The sequence below is a fragment of the Pezoporus occidentalis genome, unplaced genomic scaffold, assembly GCF_034315485.1.
Source record: "Pezoporus occidentalis ecotype Australia unplaced genomic scaffold, CSIRO_AGI_Poc_V1 ctg165, whole genome shotgun sequence".
Taxonomy (NCBI): domain Eukaryota; kingdom Metazoa; phylum Chordata; class Aves; order Psittaciformes; family Psittacidae; genus Pezoporus; species Pezoporus occidentalis.
This window is the reverse complement of record NW_026913477.1, coordinates 1065116-1081992: the sequence shown is the minus strand read 5'-3', so window position 1 is coordinate 1081992 and position 16877 is coordinate 1065116. Positions and strand designations below refer to the sequence as shown.

The following is a 16877-nucleotide window of genomic DNA, read 5'->3' as shown; positions in this document are numbered from 1 at the left end:
AGATGTTGTATTTCTACTGCAAAATAGTCCTAGTTGATGATTGCTGAATCTTCATGTTACTCTGATAGAAATGAATTATTCAGTTCAAATTGTTAACAGGGTAGCAGGAGATCTATTGCAAACTTCACCCAGCTTGAATCATGATAAACTTCTTGTTCTTTTTCTCAAGATCAAAGGAGGTTTTCTAAATGATCGTCATCTCTAACATACAATTTCTTGATTTGCTGTATCTCTCAGGGGACAACTATTTGATTTTTTTCTAAAATGCAGTTTGAAATACGAGCATGGTTAAAAAATACTGTTCACTTGGCACAGAGAAGGGTGAAATTATAACTCCCAGAAAAGAAACATCACAAACACCTTACCTGGGCTTCCTTCTTTCCTCCCTGCTTGCTGTTTGAGATGGCTCCTGGAGGAGGCCACCCTGCACTCCCTTCTAAAGTATCACCAGCATAGGCTTCTCCCTCTCCCCTGTAAAACTGGGGAACTTGCTCTACACGTCAGAGATAGCTGCTCAGGTGTCTTTTGGTAGAGTGGGTTCTTATTAATTGATCAAAGATTGTCCTTTGACAATCCAGCTCAGCTGAGGAGCTCTACAAGCAGAGATCTTGCCTTGCTTTGGAGGTGGCATCCATGATTGAATTGTGCACAGAGCTCTGAGTACATTGCTTTGTTTGAAAGGTGTTCTCTGACCCCTAGATGTGTCTCTGAATACTCTGCATCACAGACTGGGGTGGGAGGTGGTGGTTGCTGTCAGTTTTTAGGCAGCTCTGCTCCCCACCTCGGGTCGCGGTATGAGAAGCAAAGAAGGGCTCTGGGAGGAGGTTGGATGGCTGGGGCCCATGTGCTGGGCTCAGCTGACAGACAGGTCTCATATGGCAGCCCTGGGCTGTGATGAGATGCTGGCAGAGGTCTGCAAGCACCGCAGCAGAATTAGCATAGCACAGCCAGAAAGCCAGAGACGTGAAACTGATTATGTACGGTGAGCCTGATCTAACACCCTGACCCTCTGTGAAGGTGATGTCCTACCAAAGCTATTAAAGGCATTACTGTGTTTGTTCAGATGTAGGGTGTGCTCCCTTTGCTGCACAATCAAGATCTGAAAATACCAAGTTGACAAAAATTCATGGGCTGTAACTGATTTCTCCCCTTTAAGAGTCTAAAAGATTTGCATCCCTTTTTGGACTTCCTTATTGTAGTGCATCTATCATTGCTACGTCTCTGCAACCCCAAGCATGATGGGTATCAGTTCCTGGACTCTTTTGTTCTGTGGCTAACATATAAATGAAAACAGAGCTCCTGTTTCAGAGTTGTTATTTCTTTTTCTGACCATGTATTTACAGTCACAAGCACTGCTTGCTTTGTGGAGCAGTAGATCTAATGTATTAGCTAGTGTATTATATTTTTAATTATTTATTTGTAGATGGTTTCAATTTGAAAGGAGATTTTCAGGTAACAAGGTAGGCAAACATGTTCAACAGTGCCATCATATAAATTGCTGTAGGTGACAGATCCCTACAAAAATTATTACAGGCAGATTCGCAATGCAAAAAATTATTTATGTGACAGCAAGCAGAAAGACAAATTACTTGGAGACTATGTACGTGCTCTTCTGTAATTGCTCATAAATTATTGTGGTTCATGTTAAAATGCATCTAGACTCCCTAGACAGCTAGATTTATTTAAAATAAGAATAATGGGAAATTATCAGGAAACAGGGAAGGAGCTGCCGTGCACGCTCTCAGTGACTGCTAACATAAAAGTACGTTACCTCATTGTCAGACGACTTAATCTGTAATTTGCTTCATAATTTTGAAAGCTTCATTTTCAATTCAGTGTCTCCTGAGGTTTCATTAGCCTGGATAGATGGTAGGGATGGGCCCAGTGAGGCTTCACCATGGTGAACTGCTCCTGTGTTTCCCTGCCTGCCGGGACCCCCATGCGCCCATGTAGGGTTTTTATGTACCCGAACACTTTCATGTTCTACAAAATAGGATTGAATGTAGTCAGTTGGGTCAGGAGGGACGCAGGGACTGACAGATAGATAGGCAAACCTCTTTTCCTTTAGAGGATGGGCTAAAAATGGGACAATGTTTTCCATATCCTCTCAATGCTCCAAATTTTAGAAAATATTTCAAATAGGTGTATTTCTTGGAAGTGTCTGAAGTGCACCTGCAATAGATAGGATTTAGTTGAATGAGTTTTAGATCAAGCAGTTAGTAAGGTTTAGCTGATTATTGGGTAGCAGAGAAAAGATGTATATACATTGATTATATAAGTGCGTGTCTGTAATCCATTATTTTTTTCTTCTTACCACCCTGATCGTATCATATATCGAGAGCCATGCCAACAAAAATGACAGCAAACTTTGTTCTGGATAATGGAGTGCTAAACTCTACCTAAGCAGCTCCAGTCATTTGTAATGACAGCTTGGAGAATACTCCAAACGAATCTAACAATACTCACGCTCCAGTGACTGACAGCACGGCAAGAGGAAAAATTTCCTCTCTACGTGAGTGCAGGGAGCCTGACCTAGATTTTAGCCTCTACAGCTTCATAGGAGGAAACATTCTTGACTGTGTACTTAACAAGAAAAACAGAGCAAGGGGGAAAAGTCATCTCCTGTTTGATGAGTCATTGCTCAATAATTAAGATTTAGTCAAGGTGCTCCCTGAGACTTCTCCCCTCCGCAGATGTCATCAACCCCATAATGAATGGTTACTCTGTTGCCCATGTACTCTTCTCTCCCTAATCACCACCTCCTGGCATGCCATGGAGACTGAGGTGATGCAGGGAGGGTAGCAGTGCAGGCAGGGGCAATGGATGCACAGGCAGCCTGCCTGCACCTTCCCTGTATGATGCGCTTGCTGGGTTGGGGTCAGCCTTGCCAGTAGCTGCTGAAATTCTTCCATTCAGATACTGTTAATGGGAAAAAGGTCTGTACTGTGAATCTCCTTTTCTCTCTTTACCTCTTTTGAGGTGCAGGTGCTGTGCTGTGGTCCAGGCATCATACTGGTGCCTCCACCAGAGCGCTGGCCATGGTCAGGGGTACAGTGTACCTGCAGCTTCACTCTCCACTGCCGGCCTGCTGGAGGTGGGGTTTATCCACTCTAATGACCTGGTTGTAAATTACTGTTCAAAGGTATTTTATCTATTCCACTGTGCTTTTTTACTCCAGCAGTTGTAATTTGGAAAAGAAAATAGTAGAGAATTGGGAGAAAAGGGAGAAAAACATTTCAAATGCAAGTGGAAGATTAAGCGGCTTGAGTAGCACTGGAGGATGCTTAGTGTTTGCTGTGCTTTGACAAGTTGTTTGGTGTGGCTTTTATTGGAAGCAGAGGCATTTTCAGCTTCCATAGCTAGATTTCAGTATTGGGAAAGTACCTAACTCTGTAGCTCTTCCTAATTGTGACTGCTCTGTGAAACAAATGGAAAACTGGCACTGTTCTGCTTGACCCACAAGCTTCCCATGTGTGTTTGAATGTCAGTTATTCTTTACTGTGGTTTAACTTTGCTGAACCGGCACAGGTTCAAAAGCATTAGATGACATGCCAGGATTAGATTGACAGAAGATTGACAGAATTAATTAGATCGGCTGATTTGGTTTGGATCTAAATTCTATTTCTGAGCATCCCTATTTATTTTGGCTTATGCCCCTGCTTAGACATTTGTGACTTTGCTGAAGCACAGGAGGAAAGGGTGCCTTTGAGAATACCTGTATGTCCTGGAGAACAGCGGGAATGAACCATCTGGAGAGTTCAGTGTTGCAGCTGTAAACTCTGCACTGCTCCTTAATTGTGAATTCACACCAGCCTAAACAGCATAGCTTGAAAAAAAGCAGAGAGTAGAAGGCTCTGATACACTGCCATGTATAGAAATTTTGGCTCACTACATTTGTTTAGGAAGTAAATAAAAAAATCACTTAATGAGGGAATGCTATTCAAGGTGTATATGAAATGCAGAGTGTATGAGGATACCTACACTTAGCGCTTGAGAATTGATACTGTAAATGCAGAAGAGGCAACTTGAACTTTGCTTGATTGAATTTGAGGTAACTGCATCAAGGGTAAAGATGTTCCACTTACATGTAGCTGCATGCGATCAGTAAATTCTAAACCCTATACATTTCATCAAGTCTAATAAATATAGGTGGTGTATTTGCCTGTTGGTGATCTGCCTTGACAGTCTTTTTCTTTGGTTATATTCTTGGTTTTCAGGCTTAGAGTTTTTCCAGCAATAAAAATAATTGAATTAAAAAGTCTCTGATCTGTGAGAGGGAATTACATGTTGATACATACGCATGCACAAGGATCATATTGTAACAAAGATGATTTGAAATAACAGGAGAAAAAAAAATGCAGGGAGAAGTAATCTTTTCTTAAACTGGCTGACATCAATTAATTTTTAAAGTTTTTTTCTGAACAGAACATCAAAAGATCCCTTTTCATATTTGTACAATTCCTGTAAAAGCTTGATTGCATTGTTAGCATATTGTGATAGTATCCTGTTGTGTATCATACCTGTCTCTACAGTCTGAGTAGGCTGTAATAAAAAAAAAAGAAGCTATGTGAAACTGTTTTGAAAAGAACATTATGAATGTTTCATCTGGTTTGTTTTTTTTTTTTTACTTAACATAATTAGCTAAGATGGATGGAAAAGTTTTAAGGGGCAGAACTGGGATCAGATGCCAATGTACATTTTCCTCCAACAAAGAAAAAAATCAAAATTGGTTTACAGGAGCAAGTAGTTAAGATGAAAACACTTGGTTTATTTATTAAAGAATTAGTGTTTTGGGAATGAAAGTAATGATATTCTGAAGAAATGGAACTGAGTAGGCCCAGTGTGTGCTGTTTATTGTGTTTACATGTAACTAAAAAAGGTACATAAAACCCTTTAATTGCTAAGTTAGTAAGACCCTTAAAGCTGCTTCAGGTTTTTCACATTGATATAAAACAAAGGTTCTTGTCCCTGCCCACGGCAGGGGGGTTGGAGCTAGATGATCTTAAGGTCCTTTCCAACCCTAACTATTCTATGATTCTATGATTCTGTGATTCATTAACTGCATTGTATTTCACAAGCTGCCTTTCACTATCTTGAAAAAATATATCTGATTCTAATCTTTCTTTATTATTGTTTTGCTTTCAGTTGATGGTTGCATTGACTGGTCAGTGGATCTCAAGACATACATGGCTTTGGCAGGTGAACCAGTCCGAGTGAAATGTGCCCTTTTCTACAGCTATATCAGAACTAATTATAGCATGGCCCAAAGCACAGGTCTTAGGCTTATGTGGTACAAAAACAAAGGAGATTTAGAAGAGCCCATTATATTTTCTGAAGTTAGGATGAGCAAGGATGAAGATTCAATATGGTTTCACTCAGTTGAGTTGCAAGACAGTGGTTTCTACACCTGTGTTCTAAGGTGGGTATTGTGTTAAATCTAAGAATGTGTAGATTGGCTTGCTTAAGAAAAAATGTTTAAATTTAGGTCTCAGGATTGAGATATTCTTCCAGTTAATATATGCTCATTATTTTTATTCTCATAATAATGTATGTCATATAATTCTTTGTCTCAAAATTAGTTTCCCTAGTAACTATAGTTACCTCTTTCAATAGCTATAATTAAATACATGCTTTGTTAATTACTTTATTATTTTAAGTCCAACATTTGCAAATTCTCAATTTGCCATAAACCTTCAGAACTAGATACTTCTTGAATCATGAGTATTTTGGTTAAGTAATGCTCTTTTTCAAATGCTCTGTGTTATTCAAGAGTTAGACACGGTTTCAATTATTCTGATGGGATTAGGCCATGGGGAGTTACAGCTCTGTCTGGTTTTGAAGAAATGTTTATTTTAATATACAGTTATGATTTGGTATAAATCTAAGCAGACCTCATTTGGTAAGGCACTGAAATGCGTGTCTCAGAAATATTTTGGAACTGTGGATGAGCCTTAAATTAAGCATGTGCTGGAGCTCGTGATTTCCATCATGTGGATGTTGATGTCAGCTCTGCCTAAAATGAGAAGATAAAAAAGCAAGACTCTTTAAGAATGAATGAATAAATATTCCTTAAATGATCCAGTTTTGAATTAAAAGGAGATTACAGATACTTTATATGATTTGGGTTTAAACTGTTTGGCTTTAGAGAACGAAGCTTGATTCATCCTTGTCTGCAGCTCCATACTGAAACTATGATTTTTTTTTTGTTTGACAAATTTAATATCAAATATCACAGCAAAATAACATCACTGTTCAGAGCCCAGAATTTGCTCTCTCTCCATCTCTGCTGAGTCCTGCTGCCTTGTCTCAGCTGCCTCAGTCCATTTGGATCCTGAAGAATGCTGCTAAAATCAGAGATTGTGCTGTGGTTTGTGGTCGTTTGTGCTGGTGACCAAGGTCCAGTTTAAATACTGGATGCATCTGCCAAACTGACCATTAAGGCTGTATTGCAGCCTTCAGAGTTAATTATTCTTTTATTAATTGCTCTGTCAGAGGCCTGGTATAATGTGAACTCTGAAATGTTATGGGCAGACAGTGATTTACATGTTTCAAGGGAGCTGTACTTTGGTTTTGTAAGAAGTCACTGTTGTGATAATCAAGTTACTGGTTTAATACTCTGGAAATTTTTAACGTGAATAATCTGAACAATGAAGAATTGATCTTGGATCTAATTCTGGGACATGCTTTTTTTTCTGGGAAATTTCAAAGCTCTGCTCATTTACATGGCAAAGTAGTTTTGGGTAACAAATGGGCAAGTTCTTAAATAATTCATGCATTCTCCTCATTTTCACATAAAAACTGTACGACATGTTTCTTAGAAGGCATTGCACAGCAGTAAGATCTTCCTTGTCAGTTCTGCAGCTTTCCTGCTTTGGCTAGAACTTATTTATATAATTACGGATAATTTTGCCTTTTTCAGATTTATGTCAGAGAATACAGAATACTGTATATAGTGGTTACACATAAAAGACTGTATTTCTTTCTTTACTGAATTCGTTTTTTCTTCCAAAAATTTGGGAATGTATCCGTGGTGTTACTGTTTATGAAATCATAGGTGGCTTAAATTAGCTGAGGAAATAGCAATAGTAATAGATTCAGTATCATTAAAATAGGTGAGCTCTAATGGTCTAAACTATGATCACACTTTTGTGGTAGACTACCCACACCATTAACTGTGTAATTTCAGCTTTATTAATCCATTTTTTGGAGGGGGATAATCAGATGTTTGCAATTTAGTCATTAACCAGGCTCACCTGCTCTGTGAGGTTTTAAGAGGTCACAAATGAGAGCAGTAATTCTAGAATATGATTTTATTTTCTAGGAATATTAACAATTTCTGTTATAAATGCCTTCTTCTGTACACTGGATGAATGGAGACTGAGAACTCAATGCAATGGAAATGAAGAGGTGACTCCGGCCCCTTAGGGTGCAAGGGTTTAGGGGTGCATGCATAATGGACTCTTTTGGCTTGGTAGATAAATGAAAAAAAAAATGGGAAGGAAGATGCTTTTGATTCAAGATAAATGTAAAACTTTTGAAGTTTTTCTCAACAAGGGAGTTTTCATTAAGGTTTTTTAAGAGGAAATCAGAAGCAATTCAGTTCTAAATTTATGTCTTTCTAGCCACTCTCCAAGGACGTGGAAAGCCCTGGTGCAAGTCCCTGTGCTGCTCAAGGGGTGAAACCACACATTTGCCTGTCCCAGTGTCTAGCGTGTGCTGCATTCAACCACTTGAAGTCTCTTGTCTTTGAACAGTTCTATCTACAGTTCATCCTTGTCTATACAAAAGGGCAAAAGGGAGGGAGATGCTTGGATGTCAAGAAGTTGTTTGTGGCTTGAAAGGAAGGACACACTCTTAAGCTGGGAAAATCTTCTCAAATAGAAGGGAATTGAACACCAAGGGTTTTTAGGAAGTTGTATATAAAAGATGTCATAGTCAACGGTGGGAGCCATGCCAATGCACTCTGCCCCAGCTTGTTACTTTTTTCTCAGTCAAAATGTAGCAAATAAAAAAACTCTATGGGGAAAATTCTAACTGCACTTTTCTCTGAATTTCCAATTTGTTGAAAAGGTTCTTCACAATTCTGAAAAAAAACCTCACCAAAACCCAGAAAAAAACCCACAAAAAAAACCAACCCCAAACCCAAACTTGGTTTTTAAGAAGCTGCATTTTCTGGTTGCTCACAGGTGCTCGTAGGATTGAGGTATGAGTATCTTTGAAGCAATTAGAAGGAATTTTTCTGAAGCTTCTTCAAAAAGGGTGTGTGTGAGCAGGTGAAGGATAGGCTGATCTGACAGTGATTTGGAGACTGGTAAAAATTGAATGTGTCAGTGAATTCTTTCTTATACAGAATTGTCATTTCAATAATCAGAATGTCTGTTCTGTAAATGAACCTGTAATACTGAATAAAATTAAGGAATATTAGAGCAGCCTTAATGAAAGGGATTGCTTCTCCAGGCTGAAGAGGTTCAATACCATCATTTAAATGTTGCCTCTCCTTTATTGACCAATTAGGCGTTGTTCCATAGGCAGGTGTGTGTGAGGGGTGTATAATAGGAGGGAATTATTGTTGCGTTAAAACTTACTTCTCTTTTCCCACATTTTGACACTGAGTTGACACTCAAATGCAACCAAAAGGTGGTGGTTTTCTCCAGTGTTAACTGTAACATAGTAAGGGGTCCTGATTCTGCAGGGACTTTTAAAAGAGCGCAGAGTTGAGCTGTGTTAGTTCATGTGAGTTTCATGGATTTGCTTTGTTCTCAGGTGTCTATTCTGTGCCAAATCAGGGATATTACTACAGCTAGATCTGCTGACACCCAGAAGGGATTCTCACAATAGATGGATGTGTGTTTCACTACGGATCCCAGATAAATGTTGGGACATTTATATCATTTATATCAGGGACTGTTCCTGAAACCCTTCCTTCTAACTGGGCGCAGCTCCAAAATAAACTGAAGTACTGAATAAATGCTTTATAAGCAAGATCAGTAAAACATTAGTGTATATTTGCTGTTAATTAACTGTTGGTGAAATAAAATAACTCAATTCCTGTAATGTGAACCAGGAGGGTAGAAAGTCTGGGCCTTGCAAGGGTGCAGGGAAAACACGAGGTAGAGGTTTGTGTTTGCCAGACTGGCTGATGTAGCTAAGCCTCATTTTTTGTACAGGATAAGAGTAACAAGGGAGTGAGGGCCTTGAATGTCTATGAGGCAATAAGCCTGCAGGTCTTTAATACCAGCATTTGATGCCAGAGAACTACCAACAAACCAAGTTAGGAAATCTGCATCTTTTTTCCCTTCCTTTGTCCCTATCTGCACATTTCTTAATGGGGAACAGCATTGCTATGGACGTGCACAGAAGAATCAAGCCTTTGCTTAGCCATTGGTGAAACACTGAGATACTACTTTCTGAGCAATAACAAAATAGACTGACAGTAGATTCTAAGCCTTCTGGCTTTTGAATGTCTGTGGAGTGCATGACCAGCAAATCAAAATCAGACTTAGACAGCCTGGAGGGCCTGTCAGTAAAACTTCATTTGCGGTGTAACCTTTGTGTTCTCACTTCTGTGGGTCTTAGGCAGAGCTGAGGAACTTGTTTCAAATGCCTAGAACATGGACTTGCAGTATGCACACGGCATCCCAGGAAAAGTTGCACCACTTCTCTGAGTGCTGAAAGTCTGGCTTCCAAGTGAAAGGAGAGGTTTTTTCAAATCTCAGCAGAGACCAAACAGGAAAGTTGGACAAAATCATGATGTGAAAATGTGTAGGGTTTGCCTGCTTTCTCTGCAGCCGTCTCTCATGGTTCTTGCAGTATGTGTTTTAATACAGAAATTCATTTTGTCCATGGCAATTATCTTCTCATTACAGAATGTTTCATTTTCAGGTGCTTTGGCTTTATTCAGTGCTCAACTGTTATGTCAAAGGTGATTTTGTATCTCAAATCCCTTTGAACACAGTGTTGTAATTCCAGTTTGGTCATAGAATGTCTCCTTCCCTATGCTTCAAAGGCAAATGTGTGGTTTTTTCCCCATAGACTTTCCCTGGAAAGATCTAAAGATGATGCCTTCTAGTGGGCAGGGTCTTTAATTATCAGATGATGGATTATGTATCTCATGGTTACTTATCAGACTTACACACTGCTGTGTGACCAGCTTTCATACTGTACTGTCCCAGGCGTATCTGTAGAAGCAGCTGAATTTCACACTTTGAGAAAGTGCATGGATTCAGCATGGCATAGTCTTCCCAGGCTCTGTATGACACTAATATTAAATGTCACACATTAAAAGCATGTGACATTTCCCACTTTAAAAACAACTGATTCTGTACAAACAAAATCCCTGTGATATATGGTATTCAATACCTGAATACAGTGTTAGAGCAGATACAATATAGTGAGTATGATTCATGATAAAATAAAACTTAACTTACTGAGATACAATGTTTTGGCATTATCAAAATGCAGAAGAAAGTAGAATCTTTTCTATCTAAAATTGTGTAAAAACTGATGGTGCTCCTGCAAATCATTTTGATGACATTGTCTTTGTTGAGAGAAATCAGTTCTATCTGTTCTTTTGACACTTGGATTTACTCAAAACCAAGGGTTTGCTTCTTTTGCCTGGTGATATGTATATTTTTTCGCACTCTTCTTCTAGAAAGCTTTAAAAGAGAAAATATCCATCCTCTGTTTTACTGACACCCTTTGTGTTTACTGTTGGTGAGAAGCTGCAGGAGCAGTCAGGGTTTCAAGCAGAAATGCCCATATTGCTCTTTGGTTGGAGAGCATCCAGTGACTTCAGTGTTGCAGCAGCATGCACAAGAAAAATATTGTTTATCTTTCAGTTTTCTTAATGATAAAATCACAGCTTTAAATACCTTTAAAATGGCTGACATTACTTTCTAGTCCTACAGACTGTCATCACGAAAGCTCCATGTGCTGCAGTGCTTCGATAATGTTTCAGCTCACTGTCAGTGGTTGCTCATGAAGGAAGTGTCTTCCCTGGTGGGCTTCAAACCTTGCCTGGTTGAGAGAAAGGATGCAAAGTGGAGTGACTGCTCCCTCATGCAGTCAACTCTGCATGCGGGAGACCTATTGCCAAGATGTTGTTTAGCCCTCCTCAGCCATCTCCTCTCCAATACGTCAGGGAGTTTCCATGTCCCTTCTGTTCTTCAGGGGGAGGGGAATGTGCTTACCCAGGTACCACTCCTGTTGAAATACACATCGAGCCATCACTAACTATAGCATGTTGGTACACAATATTGTATGTGTCCTGTGAATGGACAGACAAATAGAAGATTTCTTGAGGAAATACATCATGCCCAAAGCACAAGGTGACAAAATCACAGGGAGTTAAATTAGTATTTGATAGGTGATCCTGGAGAATAATTTCTTCTTTTCTGTCAAGCACTTAAGGGAAGACACAGACAGAAGGATTCAGCTGTAGGACTCGAACATCCCTCACTGTAAACTGGCATGAGGATGCTATCATAAAGTGTTCCTTATATATCTTATGAGCTAATAACTGATCCAGTGGTTTATGTGCTTAATTGCCCATATACAAACTGAGAAGAGCTTGCCTTTCTCATTGCATCTACAATATAGGACTTAAATGCATGAAGAAGGATGTGTTCCACAGGTTTTATTCCCTGAGGTAACAAAGTCAGTGAGGTTTAGCAATGACGTGTCTGATGGGTATCCTGAATGCAATTTTGTTTTGTGTGTTATGTGTGTAATAACAAAAAAGGCATAGAGGAGTAGATACACTTATTCACACGTGTGATTTGGAAGAAAGAAAGGAGAAAGTGTTCAGTGCTCTCAGAAACAGGGTATTGCAAATACAAAATCATTAAAAGGGGATTTCTTAATACTTTCCTGGGAGCAGTTGTCCCTGTGCCTCAGATTTATGTCATTGGTAATGGGGCTTTTCAGTAAGACAATATAATTTAACAGTAATATCCACAGTTCTAATGGAAAAGTATTAGGAAATAAATGAAAAGGCTTAGTCATTTGTAGTAGTAAACTTCCGGGTAGCTTGTTGCCTTGTAATTCTTAAGGGCAAGGAAGAAGAGAGCAAACGTGGCCAATTACAGGATTTCTTCTGCTGGAACAGGATGTGCTGAAGCTGACAGAGACCAGATAATTGATGAACTTCAGTGTGATATGCTAGAGATAGCCTGATATTCTTTCAGCTTCTGCATTTCTTCTGTGTTATGTATTATATTCTCATAGATTCATTTCTAATAATTAACATTTTTGAAGACTTGGAAAAAAAAAAGAATCCCGAACCAAGGAACCCTGTTGACCTGTGAGATTCAGCTTAAATACTAGGAGATTTTCTCTCTACCCCCAAGTAGTCCCTGTTGGACTGACTGGTAATTTGTTTGATTTTCCATTGCTTCTATCATCATACAGAGATCAGAAGGACCAGTGCATATGTGTGAAGGCAAACAGAAAAGAAATAGCTCCTCCTGCCCCTTAACCATGTGAAAATCAGACTGGCTGTCACTGTTCTCAGAAAGATTTAAAACCCATGATACTAGACATTACCCCTGAGTTTTCAAATTGTGGTCTTGCTGTTATGGGCTTATCATTGACTGTACTAGGCACATCCTGACATTTTTATGTCACATTTCCATTTTAATAAGGATGTTAGCTGAAGTCCAACTTTAATTTAAACTCAGATCTAAGTTTTGCTGAGAGAGAAACTCTACCCAGCTGCCAGATCCAAACATCTTTTCTTTTGTTCCAGGGAAGAAAAGCAAGCCTCAAAAATTCCCTAAAAAGGGCTAACTCACAGTGAGGAGTACAGGTCTTGCTTTTAAGGGCCTCTGGTGAGAACTGTATTCCTGATAGTTAACTTGAGACATCTCTGGATATCTGGTTTTCAGGCTGTCATTAATATAAGCCTTTTAAAAATACCTTTCGGTGACTTTGCTCAGAAATGCTTTATTTTGAACAGTAATGAGATAGCCTTTCTTCATTGTAAAACATGGGCCCCTGGGGTATCTGGAATGTCTTGGTCAAGCTGAAATTGTCATCTTGTCTCTAGTGAATCTTGTATAGAAATTAAATCTTGGGAGAAAATAAGTACAGAAACAAGAAAAACTTCTAGAGAGTGTTGGCTTAGCTCAGCTGAAATGCTTTTTCTACCTGAAGGGAATGGGGCCTTGAATGGTACCTCTGTCTGGATTCACAATGCAGATCGAGGATCAGAGGATGTAAAGATAATGCAAGAACATTGGATTTGTAATATCTACTGGTTTAGCACCTCATTTTCTGAGATCATACTTCCATGATATTTTCTTTTGTTAGTAGAATCTTGAGAATGAGTCAAACATTGAAGAAGGGGTAACATGGAATTAGGATTTCTCTTTATCATGCATAGGAGTTGGTATTAGAATTACAGTTATAACACCAACAAGCAAGCAAAATACAAGACAGGAATGTTTGGAATTGTGCCAGGGCCCACACAGACAACCCACAAAATCACTGCACCTTTTGGCTTATGGATCAGGGAGCAGCTGCAGCAGTGCCAGCCATCTATTGAAGTGTTCCTCTTCAGGCATTGCTCTCTCACTTGACAAATTAAAAAGGAAAAAAAAAGAAAACTTTGAAGGATCTGTGATTTGTCACATCTGAGAGTGATTAACACCTAAGTGGGAAATTAATCTTTTCCAGATAATGACCCCTAACATGCAGCAGTGGTAGTCCACAAGAAATAAGCTAACACTTGAAAGCGCAAGTAATAATCCATTTGTTTTAGGGAGGATGCTAGATTTGTGTGATCTGAAAAAAAAACAATTCTAATAAATAACTCATTTTTCTTTAAGCAGATCACCAAACAATGACTTATTTGATCTGAACAAAGCACGCTTAGGTAACAATGGAAGTGCTTGGTAACCATTATGTGAAATGTAAAATTTAGGAATACGTTTATAAAATTCTCATGAAGAGATAGGAAAGCAATCAAATACTTCAGTCTGAAAGCTGATAACATAGCACTTTATTATAGCAGTTGGTAGTAGATCTGGTAGAGCATTAATTCCTGTGGCCCTTCAGATCAGCAAAGACGGTTGATGGTGTAGTTATTGCTGTTACTGCTTTAACTTGGAATAAGCGAAGAGGAATATAGGTTGACTTATACAGTCCTGCAATTAGTACTTCAGCAAGCCAATGAAAATGTCATTAGAACAGCCAGAGCGTTTAGGTATGTTGGGAGAAGTCTGAGTTGTTCTGTTCCTTGAGCATTGCTTTGATAAATATACTTCCCAGCTTTTGGATCTACCTCCAAAGTCTTAGAATGTAATAAAAACCCAAACACTGAATAAAAAATGAGCCTGCAAGGGGAAAAAGAAAAGTCCTCTTGTATAAATATGCAATTAAAATATGGGTTAGTTTATGGGCTGGGGGGGGGGGGGGGTGTTAGTTTTATTTTATCTACTCAATATAAAATACTAACCCACTTTGCTGCTTCTTTCCTCGTTATGAGAAAATCAACAAAGGGGGGAAGGGTCTGTGATTACTAGAGACAAAATTGTTTTATTTGACTCTTTTAACAAACCACCCTCACTTAGCAGAAACACACATGCCAAAGGAGTTTTTTTCCAAAGTTGTGAATATTTCCTCTAATTTGAATTCAGCCTTAGGGCTGATGAATTGTCTTGAATCCAAAACAAGATGAAAAATTATGTAGGGATTGCACTTCAATTTCAAATGTCCTTCTTATTCATTTATTTATATCCTCCCCTTTTCCCTCTTGTCCTGGCTTCGAAGTCAAGCCAAACTCACAGTTTGCTTTGCTTTTGTTTTGAGACCTGCTAAACTCCCTTGGTTTTCCCTGTGGTTTTCTATTGGATTCTAAGCTGGCTTCAGTTTGTGGTTCTGAGCCAATTCCAGGTAGCCGGGGATTACAAAGAGCAAAAGAAACTGCTTTGTGAACTCTGGCAAAGCTAAACTTGTCTTCACATTTCCAGTCGAGAGAGTAGGCCTGGTTTATAACTATTCCCTTGAAATAGGGAATTACAGATCTTAGTTTCAGTGTGAAAACATAGGCAATTTTATTTTCTTTGTACTATCAAGTAATTCTTTCTTTTCTTTGCCTCCCAGAATTCTGCCTCAAAATTGAGAAGGACAATGAGGCTGATCAAACTGGTGTTTCCTTTTGCTCATGAGTGAAATATAACTGTTATCCCAAACTGACTAGATTAAAGGAAGGCTGCTGCTTCATTCACTGGAATTCCTGCAAAAGTTGCCCTTTTCTGAATTACCAGCAGTAGCGCTAACTTGAGTGGCTGGTGCAGCATTCATAAAGCTTTCAAGTCTGTTGCTGTTGACTTAGTGAGGGCTTCCTTCATCATGAGCCTGAATAGATTTATTGTCTAGGTCATGGAGCGTGAACAAAAGTGATAGTACTCACCAGGCACTTAGTTTTCTCAATTCTACTCAATTCTAATTGTAACTAATGAAAAGAGTACTACATTTTTAGGTCACGGTTCCAGGAAGCATTTTAAATAGAAGTAGCCTCCAGGGCTTTTCAAAATACAATCTAAATAATGCAAGATTGTTAGAAGAAAATGCAACACTATTAAATAACACCAATGGACAACTATTCAGAGTCAGTCTTGATTAGCCTAGGTCATTATTACTGAGCACATATGACCTTAATTGCACTCAGTAATACTTGTAGTTATTCAGGAAAACTAAGAATCATTACTAATTAATTACTATTGATAATACTCGGTGGATGTATCCATATTTTGTGGATTTTCAGTGCTGTATTAGGAAACATTGAAACTTTCTGAATATGTTTTATTTTCTTCCTACAAAGAAAGTAACCCTTTTCAAAAGCAAGTAGTTTGGGAGAGTGGACTTATGCTCACTAAATCATGTAAGTATTTCTGAAATGCCTACCCCAAATTATGTGGGTTTTTTTGCAGTCCAGAGAATTTTTGTTTCATGTAGAATAATACCTTCTGTGCAGTTTGTGTGGATGAGATTTTGTTATAGGCTCTGAAGTGAAAGACATCATGGCAATGTGCAGGGTGAGCCTTTCCACTCTGAGGTAAGGGACAGAGAAAATATCCACCCACTTTATTACATAAATTTACAGGTGACATATTTAACAGAAGGGGGTAAGGATGGGGAAGTGTGTGGTTCTGCTGAATATTTAACACTAATGATGCTGAAAATGGGAGTGTTCTGAAGATTGCCTGTTGATTTGCCTTGCAAATACCTCTTTCTGCAAATACCTGCTTGTGGCATACTCCTTTGACAGGGAGCCATTTGCACAGTTTTGTCAGTGCTTGTTTAGCATGAAGCTTAGAGTCGTGATAAAGTGTCCCTATGGATCTTTATTTTCTTCCCGACTACAGGCTTACTTGACAGAGTGACACGTTTAAACATTCCATAAGAAAAGATTTGTTATGGGGCATGTTGGATTTTTCTGTTATTATTATTTTTCATTTAAATTAAAAGCATAGTCTTGATTCTAATTGGAGGGGGGAAGCAGCCAGGATCATTAATGTCAGGGTTTGACTGATGGATCACTTTCCAGGTGCACAGGGCACTTTTTGTCTGCTGTGCCACCTCTTGCCTCAGCTAAACCGGTTTGTGGCAAGGCTGCGAAGGAAGAGGCAGTGGCAGTACCTCCTGCCCGAGCTCTCCACATTGCCCTTCAACTACCCAGCACCCCTGGGTTCACTCCAGGCTTTTTTGGTTGTAGGGCAGTCAATTAAAATGACAAAATGATGCATGGTGGGAGGAAGGGCCTCATTATATTGTTGCTTGTACTTTGTAGCTTGCCATCGCACCTTATGAAGGGCAGAGGCTGACAGCCTGGCTTGCAACGATCCTGTGTAAAGTACAAGATGCTTCACAGCAAC

General features: G+C 39.1%; 1 protein-coding gene across 14 annotated transcripts in view; it reads left to right on the top strand.

Moving 5' to 3' along the window:
• IL1RAPL2 (interleukin 1 receptor accessory protein like 2) overlaps window positions 1–16877 on the top strand; it is a 388687-nt gene that overhangs the window by 201532 nt on the left and 170278 nt on the right. For 13 of the 14 annotated variants that reach the window (XM_062613304.1, XM_062613301.1, XM_062613307.1 and 10 more), the window contains one exon: window positions 5146–5419. The exons of the other annotated variant lie outside the window; for it this stretch is intronic. In XM_062613304.1, the coding sequence (XP_062469288.1) occupies window positions 5146–5419 (274 nt within the window). The remainder of the gene's footprint in view (window positions 1–5145; window positions 5420–16877) is intronic. 14 annotated transcript variants of the gene reach the window in all.